Raw genomic sequence first — 18226 nt, forward strand, 5'->3', positions numbered from 1 at the left:
ACCAAGGTCACGCCGCGGCGCGCCGCCGCCGCCATGGATTTTTATAGCCAACGCCGCCGCCGTCGAATGAGGGCTATCGTTTTTTGTCTCACTAGATGGCGCACTGTTGCGTGAGGTTTTTATGTGTGGCTTTCAAAGTCTGTTATTACGGGCGTGAAAGCAAAGTTTAGATTAAAATTATATTTAATACACCTTAAAACCGTACCATAAAAATATCGAGCATGCCACAGTGTTCCATAGTCCCCGTTTTGTTCGGAAAAAAGGGAGGACAAAGGTTTCCGAAAGACAAAACTGTCTCAAAACATAGACATTCATTGCCCCGGAACGCATATTTGCCATAATTAATTTCAGATATTGCAAAATATTCACAAAATTATTCTAATTATAAATAAACTCGCGTAGCTCACCCAAAAACTATGAGATTTGACATTTCGGAGACCTCACGCTACACTAGCGCCTCTAGCGGCGAATTCATACGCGATAGCCCTCATTGGCCCACGGCGCTCATATCTAATTCAAACGTTTGAGGTCGAAAATGTCAGTTACGTAAAAAGAGGCACCTTTATTTAATTTCTACTCTATTAGCTATATTAGTTATGTTAATGTGGAATTCTTCTGTTATTGTTTTGTTACACAGTTGTCCAAAGAAAAGAGTATATTATTATTTTTCAGCGTTCATGTACAATTTTGTACCTACAGCCTGTGCTACAGCTATAGGTACTAATATTTTTTATAAGTACTTGTTTTTCTCAATAATTATTTTGACATCTCAATTTATTTTTATAATATTTTCGAACTTATGTAAGTAGTATGTCTAGGAATAAAGATGATTTTCGCGTAAGTAAAGATTTTTTTAATTCTAATCTTTTTATCTAGTTAAAATAATCAGAAGTTGACAGGTAGATACTTGATGATTCTGTGGAGATCAAAAAAATCAAGAATAGTGACAAGATAGTCCTATGGTACCTTAACAGACTTGACCGTTTCATTGAAAATGTCTCCAAAATGAGAAGGCGCACGAGTGATATAACGATGTACATAGGTAGGTAAGGTATGTATGTGCCTAAAATTTAAATAGGTCATAAATAGGTACCTGTACATCTAGGTCCTAGATACTACATATGATAGAAGCTACGTAGGTAATGCAGGGGGTAATAAAAAAGTTCATTATTAATTTCGCTGTTTATTATTCAATAATCCATGCTGACTATTATACTTAATTAATTCAAATGTACCTATATCACACAATAGAAACACTGATGACCTTAGTCAAGGGGAATATTCTTAAAACATTTTCGTTATAAAAATCTTTTGAGAATTTTCCAAAATGTCCCGCTTCTGAAAAATATTTCTCTGTCATATTATTATAACAACGCTAGCTCCCTTATTCACAACGTCTACAGTGTCGCTCTTTGTTCAGGAATTGCGTCAACTTGTCTTATTACAACATATCAAGGTTCTCAAAGTACAATTATAATTATTTGAATTGAGTACAAACTAAAGCACAAACTATACGTCAATAAGTTCGTATGTGACTCTCGGTAGAAACTTGTTGCAGTCAGCATTTGCCGCAGAGGCTCCCTGCGACAGTATTCTACCGAGTGTAACATATATATATATGAACTTGACAAGATATAATTATATTGAGAACGGATCAATTGAAAATGTATGTAAGTAGGTTTTTACTACTAAACCAAAAGAACTATTTTTTGTAACTTTTGATTTTAAATTGCTTGTAGAAGTGCCTGGCAAATTTAACTGATACTAGGCAACTATAAGAGATATATAAATATACTTATTCAATTTGTAAAAAAAACTTATTTTTATTTATTCATGGCATGATTATTACAGACCCAACGACCAAAACCAGTAACTCAGAAAAAAAATTGTAAACACAGACTTTATGTGATTGCAACTAAGAGATTATGAAAAATCATGTGAAAGAAAGATGTGGTGAAAACGATTGTGATCCAACAAGCTTTACACCATAAGGCTTCCGGCCCAACTATCAGAACCTTTGTGACATCGGTATCTATGTTTTTTCTCCATGAGGAAGAGGAGGAGCGTATATGTACATACCTGTATGTAGTGGAGAAGCAAGGTAAATATATTTTTGTTCATTTCTTTTGACTTAGACGAAGCGTCTAAATTTACATAAAAATTTGTTCCTCTTTAAATAAAAATCAACACAATTCCTCAACATAGATCGTAGCACAACTATTAAAAATTTAACGCCTCAATAGCTATAAATACAAATATAATTATTGCTGTCGCGTTTAATTACATTAACTTAACTACATATACATTGATCTTAGTTGAGTATTCGTTCATTCAGTTATCTAGTCTATTCTATATTTAAAATTAGTATTGCTTGATTAAGGAAAGTTTCCTTAGAAAAGTCGTAACAAGGAGTAACGCAATGAAAGTTGGTTTAGGGACCGTCATAGTGGCGATGGGGTATCTGGTCCGGCTGCAGATTTCCCAGGGCAACAAAAAAAGGGACCGCTCGCTGTAGTTATAGAATACAAATATGAAAAAGAAAACACTGAACTATTGTTTAACCAGCTCAATGTTTTCTTTTTCATATTTGCTTGACCAAATGTTGACTGAGCACAGATAAATACTTAAGTAGGTACCTACCCATCCGTTTGTACGTCACAATGTAAGTATAATCCCATCAAAAACATGAATGTGAAACGAGAGCCAAGTTCAATATTAATATGCGTCGTTGTTTACTTAGCCCAAAAAAAATGTAGGCGCCAAGTTATTTTGCTTGGGACGTAATGCAATAATACAAATTGCATTTGAATTTTACCACGAGTTATATGATGCAGGAAAACATCAATGGTGCAACTAAGGCCCGAGCCCTCTTATTCTGAGATAACTATGCGTCGAAATGTTTTTTTTTTTTATATTAAACGATAAACGAGTTACCTGGTTATTTTTTTATCTAGCTATTAAAATACTTACCTTCTATTCGTGGAGTTAAGCTTCCATCCAAAACTGTATTTTTTATTACGTCCTGAATGAACGATCCCTAGCACTAACTTTCTTTGAGCCACTTACTCATTGTATTACGCTAAGAGCGAATAACGTTAGAAATTGAAGTAGGTAGTAAAAATAAGAACTTACTCAGTTTTAAAAAGAAAAATGTTTCCATTTTTCTTTATAAAATTATAAAATATGAATTAGAATTTATCATCCGTTTTAAGAAATCACAAATTAATTTGCAATTATGTAACACATAAAATAAAGACCTTCACTTTAGTTGAGTTTTAGTAGATATCTTCTAGTTATCTTGTAGATACTTGCAATTAGTCAAAAAATGATTCCGTTGCTTGTCAAAAAAATTCTGAAACGCTGACTTCGTTCGACCAAAATAAACTTACATTGTATCTAATGATAGTAGCTCTTAGACTATAACATTGATATATAAAACCAAGCAACCATTAAATGGGCTTGTAACAAAGACTTACGTATAGTTGCTAAACTGCTTCCGGGTTAATATTCAGCGTTTTGGCTGATTCTTTCTCCATTATCCTCTTGGCAAGAAAATATTGTTAAAAGAGATTCAGATTACGCGAAAGATAACGCTTTGATGAAAACAAGAGACCATGCCAATGTTGAACAAGGTTTAACCAAAGCTGTTGAGGGTTCTTATTACTAATCTTGGAAGAATAATGACTATGGCCCAAGTGGTCAAAACACTCAAATATTTTCCCATCCACTTTGAACATAATATTGCCGAAATATCTAGAAGGTAAAACTAGGTAAGGACTTAATAACAATAAGAAGTAGAATCCGGTGCTACTGCGATGCGATGTGATGATTAACCACTCGTAAATAAAAATAATTATTAAAGCTGTTCGCTTACAAAATATAAGAGCTCATTGTAACTATAGAAGTAAAATACAAAAGTCGTAAGGGTATAAAAGTAACAAGTGACGAAAGTACCCTAAATTTATTGCTAAATAATTATTTTAACTACGCAATAACATTGTGTAACAATTTTGTACATATTTCTAAGCTTCCAAGTGAAAAAATTACATGATTTGCAGCTACCACGAAAACAGTAATATAGTTCAAGTATGATAAAATCCTTCCAAATACATACGTCATTGTTTGTTCCTCGATAGATATATAAGTAGGTTTCATTTACCTAACTAGGTATGTTAGTAAAATAATACTTGAATTCAAAAGGTTGGTAGTATTTTTTCATTCATATTACACAAACGGCACCACAATCTACCGTAGAAGCTCTCGCAGTGGTGCTTTAGAACTCATTACTAGAATTAATTAACCGTTATGATATTGTTAGATAAAAAATAATTAAATTATTAAAACGAAACTAAATTAATCAACTTAAAAGTCTAAAAAATATATATACATATATAAGTAGAGTTATAATACAGTCTCTGACGCCTTCCATACGTTATTAGAGCTAGGTGTTCATGATATTTGAAATAGAAGTCGTATCTAAATATCTACTATTGAACTGATTGATTAAGTAATTGTGGTTTAGAGTGAAACAAGCTTTTCGATATTTCTTAACCATTTAGATGTATAGAACCGGAAACAAAAGTAAATAAATAAGTAGGTAGTTTTCAAAGTGACAAAATATCAGCGTTATATAAACGAATATGATTAGATTATATTCGTTTATATAACGCTGATATTTAAGCTGCTACTAAATTCCAAAATAAACAATTTAAAGACAATCAAGTATCTTATATATGAGTAGAAAAGCTTTTAAAACATTTTCAACTGGTGCAACAAGAAATATATTATTCACAACCATTCACATCAATTGTGTTATCATTGTAGACATTTACTATTGCATCAACGCTTTTCCCTATAATATCTATCAACTACGTTGATATATTTTCGATATCGAGCAAAAAAATGATCGCTGAGACACAGCACAGTTACTTTTGAATAAGTATAGTTTGATTTGAACGGTGCCGGGTGCCAGAAAAAAGTCCAGGGAGATCTTACACATATCAGCGTTTATCAAAAGACCTAAAGCATCCAATCTGCCTTAGTGTAAGTTTCTCGGCAAAAAAATCCGAACGTGTACACACATAGCAGGGATGATCAACGTCATAAGAATAAGACCCATGATCTATCTTTTTGACTTTGCGATTTACCAATTACATAATCAGTATTTTTAGGGTTCCGGAGCCAAAATGGCAAAAACAGAACCCTTATAGTTTCGCCATGTCTGTCTGTCTGTCTGTCCGTCCGCGGCTTTGCTCAGGGACTATCTATGCTAGAAAGCTGTAATTTTGCACGGATATATATGTAAATTATGCCGACAAGATGGTAAAATAAAAAATACAAAAAAAATTTTTAGGGTACCTCCCATAGACGTAAATGTGGGGGTGATTTTTATTTTCTCATCCAAGCCCACAGTGTGGGGTATCGTTGGATAGGTCTTTTAAAACCATTAGGGGGCTGCTATATATAAACGATTATTCGATTCAGTGATGTGTTTGCGAAATATTCAACTTTAAAGTGCAAATTTTCATTAAAATCGAGCGCCCCCTCCCTCTAAAATCTAAACCGGTGGGTGGAAAATTTTTAAAAAATTCAGATGGTAGGTAGTATATCAAACTTTCAAGGAAAACTACAATGGCTAAGTTACCTAAATTTAGAAGATTCCGTATAAAATACGAAATCCTTAGAAAAATATTAATTATTTTTTTAGTAATGGCTACGGAACCCTATTTTGGGCGTGTCCGGCACGCTCTTGGCCGGTTTTTTATAAATAGATTTGTGGATAAATATGTACTTATCTGCACTTGAACGATGTACTCGACCGGCTATCCACCTCCTACGAATAATAAGTCTTGATAAATAAATAATAAGACTTATTACTTACTCGTAGTCCACCCTTTACTTAAAGTCTCTAATTCTAATACTATAAGAACAGTTTGTTAATGATGCGCGCCGCCAGAAGCCCTGCCAATTAGCCCATAGCATGCGAATACTCTCGAGATTTTTTGTTGCGTCAAAACTTAGGTACACTAAAGGATTTAGTAAGCGGTCAAACTGTGGGATTAAAGTACCTTTCGTCCGCGACAAAATCTATTTAAAGTGCCAGGTACATAGGTGGGGTACCTATACCAACCTAACCTACCCATTAAGGATCAAACGCCTGTATGTATTATATTTGTCTCATGAGTGGCATACCTGTACGTAATATAATAAACTAATAAAAAAGGTTGTCAGTAAAAGCGGTATGTAATGCAATTGGATTATCTACTTGTAGTTATCTTTAAAATTCAACAAGTTATAAAGATAAATTTACTAGTATCGATTATTTTACAAAGGAAAGGTTTTAAGTGCGTGATGTTTTTTCAATGCCTGTGAAATAAATTATACGAGTAAGATATTATCAATTCAGAGAGAAGAAATTAAGAATAAGCCATAATAAATGACGAAATTTGTGTCTCCAAACATTTTTTTTTTCAATCCTAATTTATTTCCCTCCATGTCTAAATGGATTAAGGAAACACTTTCATTTACCTACAGAAAAAAAATATTAGGTACCTATATGAATCATTTTCATTAAACTTTTTTCCAAATTGCTTTTGATATCTAGAATTGCTTGAAAAGTTAGGCGATTTGGGACTATCTATGATATTATAATGTGTACCTATTATATGTGATTGATATTTTGTTACCTATTTTAATTGCCATAATTTTTCTAGGAATTTTAAACCAAAACTAACATCCAAACTGATATTCTTGAACCATAACTTAAGTAATTGGCCAGTAAGTTAAACTGCAAGAAAATCCAGTCATGTGGTAAAATATGTTTTGGCTTGATCAAATTGTAAAGTAAATGTAAAATTCCTAGTAAAATTATTTATTTTAACCTTTTAACCATCGGAGTAAGTAGGTACGTTACCGTGCACGTTGTACAGAGCAAGTAGATACATTATAAGCTGTCTAACAGACATTAGTCAGAGATAAAGTGCACAGTTGAATCGCGGCCGTTCACCGTTCGCCGTTCACCGGTTAAAAGGTAAAATTGCATAAAATGTGTACGAGTATACTAAATTCGTAAAATACAAAAAAATACATCAAAACGCGCAGGCAGAAAAAATAAAATTGACAGCATAGTACACGGGGAAAGAGCTTAAGTGCTAATTCTTCTAGTTTTGTTTACTAAGCCTGCTTATTAATAAATATGTTATAGTAATTACAGGGGGGTTGCAGGGGTACCTATAGTTAAGAATCATCTCGGTATGATGTAGTGTAGGATGACAGCTGTCACAATGATAATGTGGGGCAGCGGTAGCCTCAGCAGAGGCTGTGCGTTGGTCTGATCTTGACATTCACCTGTAGCAGAAAGAAACATTTAATTTATCACTGAATTATGACGCCCAAAAAAATGCAGAACTTTATTCATTGAAGTGGATATAACTTTTTTAATTTAGCAACAAATTTTACCTAGCTGGCAACTCTAAAATTGACAAGTAGCTGTATGCGCAACACGCACGACGTAGTAGCAACGCGAAGTCATACTATCGTGCGTCACGAGTATCGTCACCACGAACAAAGCGCCGTGCTCAGAGGAAAGCCAAATCTCGCTTCTCATTCTATGTACTACCTGTCGGTCTTGCGTCAAACAGCAGCTGTTCACTGGGCGCGGTAGCGGTGGCACTGCGCTCGCAGTTGGTCGCACTGCGCGTGACGAGAAGCGCGGGCCCGCGCGCGTCACGCGACACGAAGCAGTAGCGACGCGCCGCCGTGCTGTCGCGCGTCACGGGCGTCGTTACTACGAACGACGCGCCGTTCTCGTACCAGCCCCCGTGGCAGGTGTAAGCTGGAAACGGTCGTAGTGAAATTACAATAGGGGTGTCTGGTAACCTCATGTGCCCAAGGGCTGAGGTTCCCTTCCGGATCCGATTGAGGGGAAGAGCAGTGCTTGGGCCAGTGCATTCTGGGCAAAGTTCAATGATTTCCTGGCCAATTATGGATATTCATTGGCCGGGGGCTATTAACTCGATACGGGAGAGGGAGTATTCTCATACCGAACAATGGTCGGCATGTTAATGTTTTTTATTAGATTTATGCATTTCCATGAGCATGCATGCTATATTACTGCTAGCATGGTGCGAGTGGTATTAACGTCCTGAGCGCACTCATATATGAAAAAGATCTTCCGAAAAGATCGAAACTAGATGGATTTATAATCGTGATTTGACCCGTTTAATCTTGTATTTTCTTCAAACACGCATGTCGATATCGGAAGTTCAAGATGGATCCAACATACAGTTTCAACTCACCTGTTATAATCTCCTTATTCTCACAGCTCGAGTAGAACTCCATATTTTTCACAGAATTGCACCCCACTTCCAGCCTCTTGAACCCGCTGACAACACAGCCGACCTCGTTGGCCTGCCTGCGACTCCTCAGCATCGGGGCGCTCGACATATTGCTTATGCTAAAATTGAACAACCTAGTACCGTTCCTATTGACCGACTTCTCGGCTCTCCTCTCGCGTATGGATCTTACGCTTCTCTCGTGTCGATTGCTTTGTATCTCATATTTACCAGAATACGGACATTCTTTCGATTCTGGATTGCTTGCTGGAATAAAAAAAAGGAAAAATGAAATAGAGTTTAGGTAGATAAATAGGTACGAATACCTACTAGCCATTAGAATTAGCCGTTATTACGGCTATGTCTATAGTCACTAGACTAGTGGTTTGACCCATGGCCTCCCAAAAGCAGAGTACCATGGGTTTGAATCGGTGCTGGCCTTTCTTAGATTTCCGAATCAATGTGCAAAAAATATTTCAATTCAAATGTATGTACCTACCTCTCTGATGAGCTTTTCAGTGAAAGAAAACATTGTAAGGGTAACTGCTTAACTTGCGAAGTAATTCAAAGGTACATGTCAAGTTACCAATCTGTGCTGGGCCAGCGTGGCGACTATAACCCAAGCCCTGAGAATTTTAACAAGAGTCTCGTGCCATAGTCAGCATAGCATAGTTTAATAGGCAGGAGTTGATCCATTAAAAGCGGTGGAAGTCAACCTATTGTGAGACGAGACGACGGATACTCACCAACTAATGTGACATATGGCGCTGTCACAGCATTAAAATGGTGATTGGAACATGCATCGTCTGGCCGCGAGGTCGGCGACCCCCGCTGCAGCTCCGCTATGTACGTATCACGACGGTATAGCACCACGCACACATAGCGAGATGCACTGCAACAAAAGTGTTCAAAATTTAAATTCCCCTATCACAATATTTTTTGAGCTGTAGCAAAACACAGATAAGGGGCAAAAATTTCGCAAAGTTATTTGGCTCCCATAAGGTATGCATGCACACCTAGAATAAAGAAAATATAGAGGACCAAATAAAGGTAATATTGTGCCACCATTATTGTATGCATTTACGTGAATTTCACACAGTGCAGCTGCAATTCATTTTTCAGGCTTAAGTGTTGGCGACTCTAGGCCAAAGCCTCCTCATTGTCTATTTATAGTTTGTTCTAATTTCAAATTAATTCCGGTCCCACTGACAGAGCAATATTTAGTCGCTCTATCAATCAGGTCCTTAGTGTCACAATTTTTGTAGTATTTGTAGTACCCTTTTTAGGGTTCCGTACCCAAAGGGTGCCAACGGGACCCTATTACTGAGACTCCGCTGTCTGTCTGTCTGTCCGTCCGTCTGTCACAGGGCTCTATCTCTTAAGCCGTAAAAGTTAGACACTTGAAATTTTCACAGATTAATGAGTTACTTTGGCAGCTATAACAACACATACTAAAAATAAAATAAAGTTACAAATTAAAGGGGGTCGTCATACAAGAAACGTTTTTTTTATATTTTATATTTTTATATTTACCTTTAAGTTTGCGATTTAAATGATATTTATAAAAGCTTCTATAATATAATATAGTGACTGTCTGATTGTGTGGTTTATTCGTTTTTGTGCAAAATTAATACAGCAATTTATGAACCACAAACCTCAATGAAGCCAACTTTGATAAAGCGCTCGCCAAATCCACACCGTATTAATCACTATGTTTACCTATTGTTTTTTACACTAAAAAAATCATACTAAGTATTTAACACTATTTACAAGGTTTATAATACAGTTTAAAATTTATTCACACTAGTCGAGCTTCCTATTATTTAATTACACAACATACGAAGTCCGCCGAATTTCCCGCGAAAACCGCGCTGACACCGCGGTGCGGGCAATGGTTTCAGAAGCAAACAGCCAGAACCAAAGAGGATGAGAATTCAAATTGTTTTTTATTCGAAATAGGTACTTGCACAAGCGCTTACATTTCGGTGATATTTTTAGAAGCTTTTCTTTAGCTTGCCCTGTTTGTTCCAGTGGTCCGATCGACTTGAAATTTGGCATACTTATGTAAATTTGGTGACAATACAATAATCTGGTGGTGACATCTTGGTGGTCCTGCCAGAATCGTCTCTGCAGGAGGGAACTCCTCAATAGTTAATAGTACAGACTTGAAATTTGGTACAGATATGTAGTTTAGATGACAATGCAAGTACAGCCAACAAAAAGTACATTCGGCAAATAATGCTTGTTTTGAAAATGAAATTTTTAACAAAAAAATATTACAAGCATTATATTTATTTGCAGTGTAATGTAACTATGTTTGCTCGTGTGGAATCTTTCAACTCAAATTTGAAGTGGATATCTTCAACCATAGGAAAGAAAACTTTTACTGAACTGTTTCCGGAACCCTTCATGTACGAGCCCGACTCGCACTTGACCAATTTTTGAAATTAGTATCATTATAATTATCCTAGAAACGGCAGTTTCCATACATCGTTAAAAATAAGTAATCTTTTTCATAAACAAGCGCTTGCTAGCTTATGTCAACTTAGAACCAATTACTTAATAATTATACCGATATAGTAATCATGATCATCATCATCATTAAGATAATTTTTAATCACTTGTTTAGCAATAGGTACATTTGAGAACTATTAGCTTAATTATAGTAAAAATGTGGGGCAATGTCAAGGAAAACATTTTACGGTGGGGTCGGTGGGTCACATCCAAATGGTTTAATTGTACCTATATTCTCGGGTTGTAAAGTTGGGACTAACTCACCAATGATGCTGCCAATGCGCTACCAGCGCCACTGAGTTTCCACTAGGCGAGCTAGCTTTGACATTCACGCAGTAGACTTTGATGTCTGCTCCCGTTTGGTCGGTGATGCGGAGCGTGGCATTCCGCTGGTAGAAGGTATAGTTGCTGCTGAAGTCTAGGGTATGCCAGGTGTGAGAGAACGTCATCCACGTGGGGAATTGGCAGTTGAAGCGGACGGACACTGAAAGTAAAGAGTATTTGTTGAGTACAGGTGATATTGTGATCGAATTGATTGCTGTTAAGTTAATTAAAGGAGTGAATTTTAAATCTCACGAGCTCTTGAATAATTCACAAACGAAAAATCATAGATATAAACTCGATCTTTTTTGTTTATTCGACTGGATGGTAAACGAGCAAGTGGGTCTCCTGATGGTAAGAGACCACCACCGCCCATAAACATCTGCAACACCAGGGGTATTGCAGATGCGTTGCCAACCTAGAGGCCTAAGATGGGATATCTCAAGTGCCAGTAATTTCACCGGCTGTCTTACTCTCCACGCCGAAACACAACAGTGCAAGCACTGCTGCTTCACGGCAGGATTAGCGAGCAAGATGGTGGTAGCAAGCCTCGCACAAGGTCCTACCACCTGCAAAATGCGATCTATCCAGGATCAAGTCATCCTCGAACCTAAACATACTCGTAAAACCCTTTTCTTTTTTACCCGACTACCGTACAAACACGGGTTGCATTTTTGTTGCATAAGGGTCTTCCGACACCTATCGACGCGGAATCAGCTTTAATCCACCAAAAAACGCTTTGTCTCCACGCAATAAACGCAAAAGTTTGGGGAGACACTAAGATAAAAAAATTGGGACATACCTCGTTTCAAAGCCATCGTCCTCGATCCTTCGGTAGCACTGAACAGCCCGTTGCAGGTGGCGTCTCCAGACTGGGCAACTCGGTATTCCACGTCGCCGGTCGTACTTGGTCCTTCTTTCATGCTGTTGGATGCTGAAAGGACAAAGTGTTTGAAGTAAATTTGATGGAAATGCTGGTTAATATAATTCAAGCAAAAGGTATGTTAAAAGTGAGTCTTTACATTATAAAGTGAGTGACAAATTCAGCAGCCCTTTCATAACCCGCTTGCTGTCGAAATTTTTTAAAAATATAGAATGCATTATTCAGTAGTAAAACTTTCAAAACATCATTAATATTGTATTGGCTTTAATAGGCCCTCCTTTTCCTCTGGACGTTCTGGGCACGTGTACCTACATGGCCCCGTGAACGACGGGCAAGAGTGTCTTTGGGAGCCCTTACTTGGCATCCCCCCACTGCAATTTGTATCAAATAAAGGTTAGGTTAGGTATTTTCTAGGTACTAAGGAATTTGTCACTTCTCTAGAAGTGCCGCCTGGGTCATTCTTGATCCGGGGCTGGTGTAAGTTAAGTGTGATCAGGCACGCACTTTTTTAAAGAGTGGAACTTATAAAAGCCAATTTGTCTCTCGGCTATATGCTTTTATTGTCAGTGGCAAAATAGTTGGTAGGGCTTATTTGCATCCCTCAATTACCTAAGTGAATATAGTCTTACCGATACCATTGGTCTTCTCGTAGACGAAGCAGCGGTAGCGGTCCTCGTTGCTGGTGGCGTGGTTGTGATGCAGCTTGCCCACAAGGAACCGGAGGCTCCCTTCCTTCCAGGTCGCCAAGCATTCCAACTCTTCCACTGAAATTTTGGGGGCACTCATTACGCTTTATGTATATGAGCTTCTGAACGAAAGACACCATCCCGCTTTCGAATTTCATATAAAAAAATTAAAGTCAGTCTGTTTTAACCAAAAGTTAATTCCGACTTCAAAATGATGAGAAGAGTCTCAATTCGACTGTATGTTCTTTATGATGGAAAATTAACTATTTTACTCCGAAATTGTAATATTCGGTTAGAAAACAATAGAACTTAATGTATCTAAAAATAGTAACTAATAGGTACAGTGTCAACAGTAGAAGTAGATGAGCAGTTATGATGCTCAAAATGATCTGAACACTCTTAACACTATTACCTTGGCAGTAGTAATAGCAGCTTAGCTTAGTAGCGTAGTGTAGCTTGGTGTGTACATCATTTTGAACACCGTACCGCTCATTCACTTCTGCTGCTGACTGTACGACGCGCGACCAAGTAAATATACCTACTACCTACTGTGATACGTACTATGTCAGCAAGAAAATTCATAAAACATTTTTGTTAATTTATTTATTTATTTATTTTCGGAGAACCAGGAACTATAACTTACAGAGTAAACTTATTTTATAGTACCAATAAAGCCAATTATAGGATCTCACAAGTAGATACAATAATTGTAAAACTTTTCGACTCCGTAGCCGTAGCTTGCCAAATGTGAGACTTTGGGATCCTTATATTGTGTTTATTCTGTTCAGGATCGTCGCGTCGTGGGGAGTGGGAGTAAGTTATTTTATTTAGCAGTTTAATATTAGAAAAGGCAAGTACTAGCCCAAGAGTTTCCGCACCGGCGACATGTATGGAATCAGTGAACTTAATGCTTAAGTACCTAACATTTTCTGGAATGCCTATTCAGTCGTTAAGGTAAAAGGGTTGTTTGAAATTTTCTGCTCTAAAAATTCAGAAAGAAGCCGATCAATTACCTAGCAAAGGAAATTCTGAATAGAGAAATAGTATTGAAAACGAAAATCCTGACCGAAGTTCCTTTTGTGATGGTATGGTATTGGCATGCTTGTACTTTAACAATTTACTGGACAAAAATAAAGAAAGAAACGCAATTGACAAACGTCTCTCCCAGTTTCTTAATTTCTTGTTTCCTTGTTCATTTATTGTTTATTATAAAGCAGGATTTACCATGGGGTTGGACCCAGGCTACTTTATTTTTTATTTTAACTTTAGCTTAAGATAGTCATAGTCTGTGTACCTACATAATGCTGTTCAGGATTTGTTTATTCCGTGTTTGCCTATACTGACCTAGCTCTTCATCATAGTTATCTTTACCTGCAACTTTACAACAACTAATTATCTCTTAAATATAGCTAGGTCTAGTATATAGTTAGTATTCTTTGGCTAGGTGTACTACCTAGTGTCAACGAACTTCGCAAATCAGTACTTATGCATTTTAAACACAACATTAATAAAAACGAAATTGTCTGGCAGCTCACAGTTCTGGGAATTTGAATAGCATGCAAATGTATCGGGCAATCTTCCAGGGTGCCAGCTATATGCTGTTAAGATTTAGCTAGGGTGGGAACAAAACAAATTTGAAGTGACAGAACAGCTTCTGAGAACTTGAAAGGGTCCTAAATAAGCGTAATTTTGGTAACAATTACCGTAAAGTGACCATCGTGACGTTTTATGACCACCTCGTCTCCGTAATAACAATATTTAAATGTGGGGTGGTATAGCAATTTAAATATTGGTCAGTCATACTTGTTTTATCTGTACTACAATTAGGAAGATTAGGACCTATATCCTTAAAAATAGTGAAGGAATTAAGAGGTAAACTTTGTTTGTGTATTTATTTGTTTATACGTTTTAAGTAATGAATCTTGTTCTGAGAGGAGACTTGTGCCCAGCAGTGGGACGTATATAGGCTGGGATGATGATGATGATGATGATGAAGTAATGAATCGGTTCTAAGAAGTTTTTGTTAAAAAAATATTCAAGCATTTTTTGCTGACGGTAGGGTAGGTACTTGCATAGATATCTAATGACCTAACCTACATATGTATACCAAATTTCAAGTCAATCTCTAAATTAAAAAAAAAAGTTTAAGTAGGTAGCCACTATTAAAAATTAATTATGTCGGAAAAAGGACGCAGAAAAAGTTGCGGTCTACGTTGCGGTCAATATTATAATTGAAAGCTTGAAACAATGACATTACCTAGGATCTAGATCAGCACGTGTTAAAAAGATCAAATACGTACAAAAATGCTATTATTACAAACTTTTATCTAATATTCCATAATAAGCAAGTCCGCCTTAAATAGCATATAAATAAAAGACTATTATAGTTGAGACGAGTCGTCTGTCGGGTTAGTCTGCTTGTTTATCTATTCTTGGCTGTCTTCAGAACAGAACAATAATGACAGGGTTATTCTTGCCCGAACACTAATTTATGGATTCACCGTTATGTGATCATACCTAGTAAGTAAACAACTTACGAGACAAAATATCGTTTTAATTTTCAATACAACACGGTACCGGGTTATTCATACTACATTACACTCTCGTTTCGTAAGGTAAACGTACGTAGATACGTATTTTCATCACTGTCCCAATAGTTGCCACTTTAAATTATATGTCGTTAGCAACAGCCGAGTTCACGGCAGTGTGCAGCACTCGGACGTTTTCTATAACCTCGCCTCGTAGTTCGTCACCCGACTCGCATGGAGTTCGAGAGAAAATAAGTTATATTATTATTAGTCATGTCGTATTTAAGGAGGTTAGGCAGCTTTGAGTTGAGAGAAGTGGAGAGGCAATCATCGGCTACAGTCGGCTACACCGACAAGAGTGTACTTTTAAGGGGCTACCCGAGGTTTTCATTGATTTTTGACAAGTTTTGAATCGTGTCTTCTACTTTTGCACTACAGATAGAATTATAAGTCAAACAGCTATCGGTTCTGCAATCTTTTATCTCCATTTTTGTCTACCGGATTGTGAAAAAAAAATGAATACTTAATTTTGTATGTTTTTTTTAAACTATGTCTGAAAAAACACTTATTTCATATCTCTATTGACGTGAAAGATCTCACGTATACGAAATCTACATATTTGGGTTCGTCTTTGGCGTCTCTGAAAACTGGTCGAGGGTTTTCATTTGAAACTAATTAACACAAAAGTTATGGCAAGAAAACCAGTTTTTTGGCCCAAAATTTTCAAACTTTGATGCCAAATATCTCGAAGAGCTTTGAAGTAAATATGAGATACTATATTGCTTAAAGCCGTTGTTTGTAGATATAATAAGCTACAAAAAACATTAGAAAACTAAGGAATTGAGATCGAAGGTCATTGGGGCATGGGATCTCTTTAAATGAGATGATGAGTTGAAAATTGTACCCTTGCGGAGCCGGGGCGGGACGCTAGTGGGCTATAAAATATTATGTATGTAAATACCTGTACTCTCAGAAGCGGAGATGTCAGGACAGGCTTGGTAATTTAGCAGCAGCCGCGAGTCCTCGGTGCAGCTTTCGATGGACGACACCGGGATTTTGCAGTCACCATGGCCTCTGAAAATTTTATGTTTCCTTTAAAGTCCATGTCGAGTTCACCAAAATAGGGAGTGAAAACCCTGTTGTACAGTCAGCAGCAACAATACTTGCAAATAGCAACAGAGTGTGGATAAATATGTGATACGGCTCTATTTCTAGAGCCGGTAGGACGTATCAGATATTTTTGCACGCTCCGCTGTGGCAGATGTTAATACAGGTAACTGTACGGTGGTAGCATTTTTATTTTGTAAAAATGCTATTTATTATTGTTTAAAAGTTAACTTTATAACACGGTTTCGTTCCGGTGGAAGATTAAAAAATTGGCTAGGTCTCTATCGAGAAATCTCTTCTTAATGGACGTCTGTCATCTTCAGCAGTATTAGGTGGTTTAGGTGAATTAATTTGTGAGTCGGTCATAGTCAACTTTTTTAGAAACCTGTAGATAACCAAATTAATAAATTAAGCAGCAGCCTAAATATTTCAAATTAAGATGCTTTTTTTTATTACAGTCGAGGTTAGAATAGTATCGATACAGCAGCCATCACGTCAAGTATGTGTGTATATAGACCGTATTCTTAAATACATAAAGGTGAGTCGATGTTTGTGATGTCTTGGTAACTTAAATTCATGATCTGTACTGTACAGTCGGACAAATTGAATCATGACCCAGGATGGAATCTTTTAATAATCATTTTCTCTATGATTTCCTTGACAAAAGTACGAGATGTCAACATGACATTAGTAGCACAAAGGTTCCATCCTGGGTCATAATTAAATTTGTTCGACTGTACATCTAGTTTATTATGCTTCATGTGTTTAGACAGTTTGGTTTTAAAATTCAAACTACCTTTTTAAATACCTCATAGCCAATCACGACGCATTATTTAAGTAATTTTCATCGCAGTGATTTTGCGTGAATTTTAATTACAAAAGTCATTAATTGCATGATTGAGGACTCCGGGCAGTGGCAGTGAGGCGTCAGTGATCTTCATTAAACGGCCGTTTAACATCTGCTGTGACTATTAATCATTGATGACTATCAAGTTAATTTGACACGCGGAAGCTATCAATTTTTGGATGGTTTGCATGTTTTAGTATAATCTGAAAGTTTGTGTTAATAATTGTTTCAACTTCAAATGAGTCAAATTGTAATTTGTAAAGGAGTCAAATAAAATGCCATGTAATTTGATCATAATCAATCCAGAATATTTTCATTCAGTATTATTCTGGGTAATTTTCAATAAACCACTCCTGCATTGGATTGTTCACGGGAACACGTCACATTTTTGAAGTACTTTGTAGATACAATTTGAACATGGTCTTACTTAATACTTTGTGAATAACGATTAGAAAACTCAAAAAACTTTAACAAACACCAGGGCAAACATCTGTTGCTAATCTTTTTGAAAAACTTTTACAAGGATGTTCAATTGAACTTACATGCCTAGGCACTGGCCGAAATATTCTGTTTGCATTTAGTGATTACCTTATACGAGTATGGTTTACTTATCAGCTCCTTAAACCTTTTTACTTTTACGCTCTTGCTACTGTAACACCGCATATTTAACACCTTTCGACGGACACTTCTGCATGCACAAAGATTGTTCTACTTTCTTCCACACTATAGGTACATAGAAAAGTATAAATACCTATTATAAGTGAACGAGAATGGTCCCTTCAGAGGGCAGTCGACGGGGTCCGCGTTTTCTCTGAACATGGAGTACAGAAGGGCGTCGCCAGTGATGAGGGAGCAGAGATGGGGCAGAGCGTCTCGACGGTGGCAGAATGCTGGAAAGCAAAGGAGAAGTTTGCTGTTTTGTCGCCTCTCGTTCGTGTTCGTACGCACTATGCGACTAAGCGTGCGGTTTGAGCGCGCCGTCTCATTCTCAAGCGATACTTTGAAGA

At 36.9% G+C, this 18226-nt stretch overlaps 1 protein-coding gene across 2 annotated transcripts in view; it reads right to left on the bottom strand.

Annotated features, from left to right (window-relative positions):
* Positions 1-1167: 1167 nt before the first annotated feature.
* The window catches only part of LOC141433251 (uncharacterized), a 143484-nt gene continuing 126425 nt past the window's right edge, over positions 1168-18226 (bottom strand). Inside the window, exons 5-13 of one of the 2 annotated variants that reach the window (XM_074095208.1) lie at positions 17971-18109; positions 16227-16339; positions 12687-12815; positions 11971-12102; positions 11112-11331; positions 9080-9225; positions 8298-8600; positions 7619-7834; positions 1168-7347 (exon numbers count right to left, since the gene is read on the bottom strand). In XM_074095208.1, coding sequence (XP_073951309.1) covers positions 7244-7347; positions 7619-7834; positions 8298-8600; positions 9080-9225; positions 11112-11331; positions 11971-12102; positions 12687-12815; positions 16227-16339; positions 17971-18109 — 1502 coding nt within the window. In that variant the 3' untranslated portion in view covers positions 1168-7243. Of the gene's footprint in view, positions 7348-7618; positions 7835-8297; positions 8601-9079; positions 9226-11111; positions 11332-11970; positions 12103-12680; positions 12816-16226; positions 16340-17970; positions 18110-18226 lie in introns of both variants that reach the window. The other variant, XM_074095207.1, reaches the window with a different exon arrangement.

This window comes from Choristoneura fumiferana, chromosome 12, assembly GCF_025370935.1.
Source record: "Choristoneura fumiferana chromosome 12, NRCan_CFum_1, whole genome shotgun sequence".
Classification (NCBI taxonomy): domain Eukaryota; kingdom Metazoa; phylum Arthropoda; class Insecta; order Lepidoptera; family Tortricidae; genus Choristoneura; species Choristoneura fumiferana.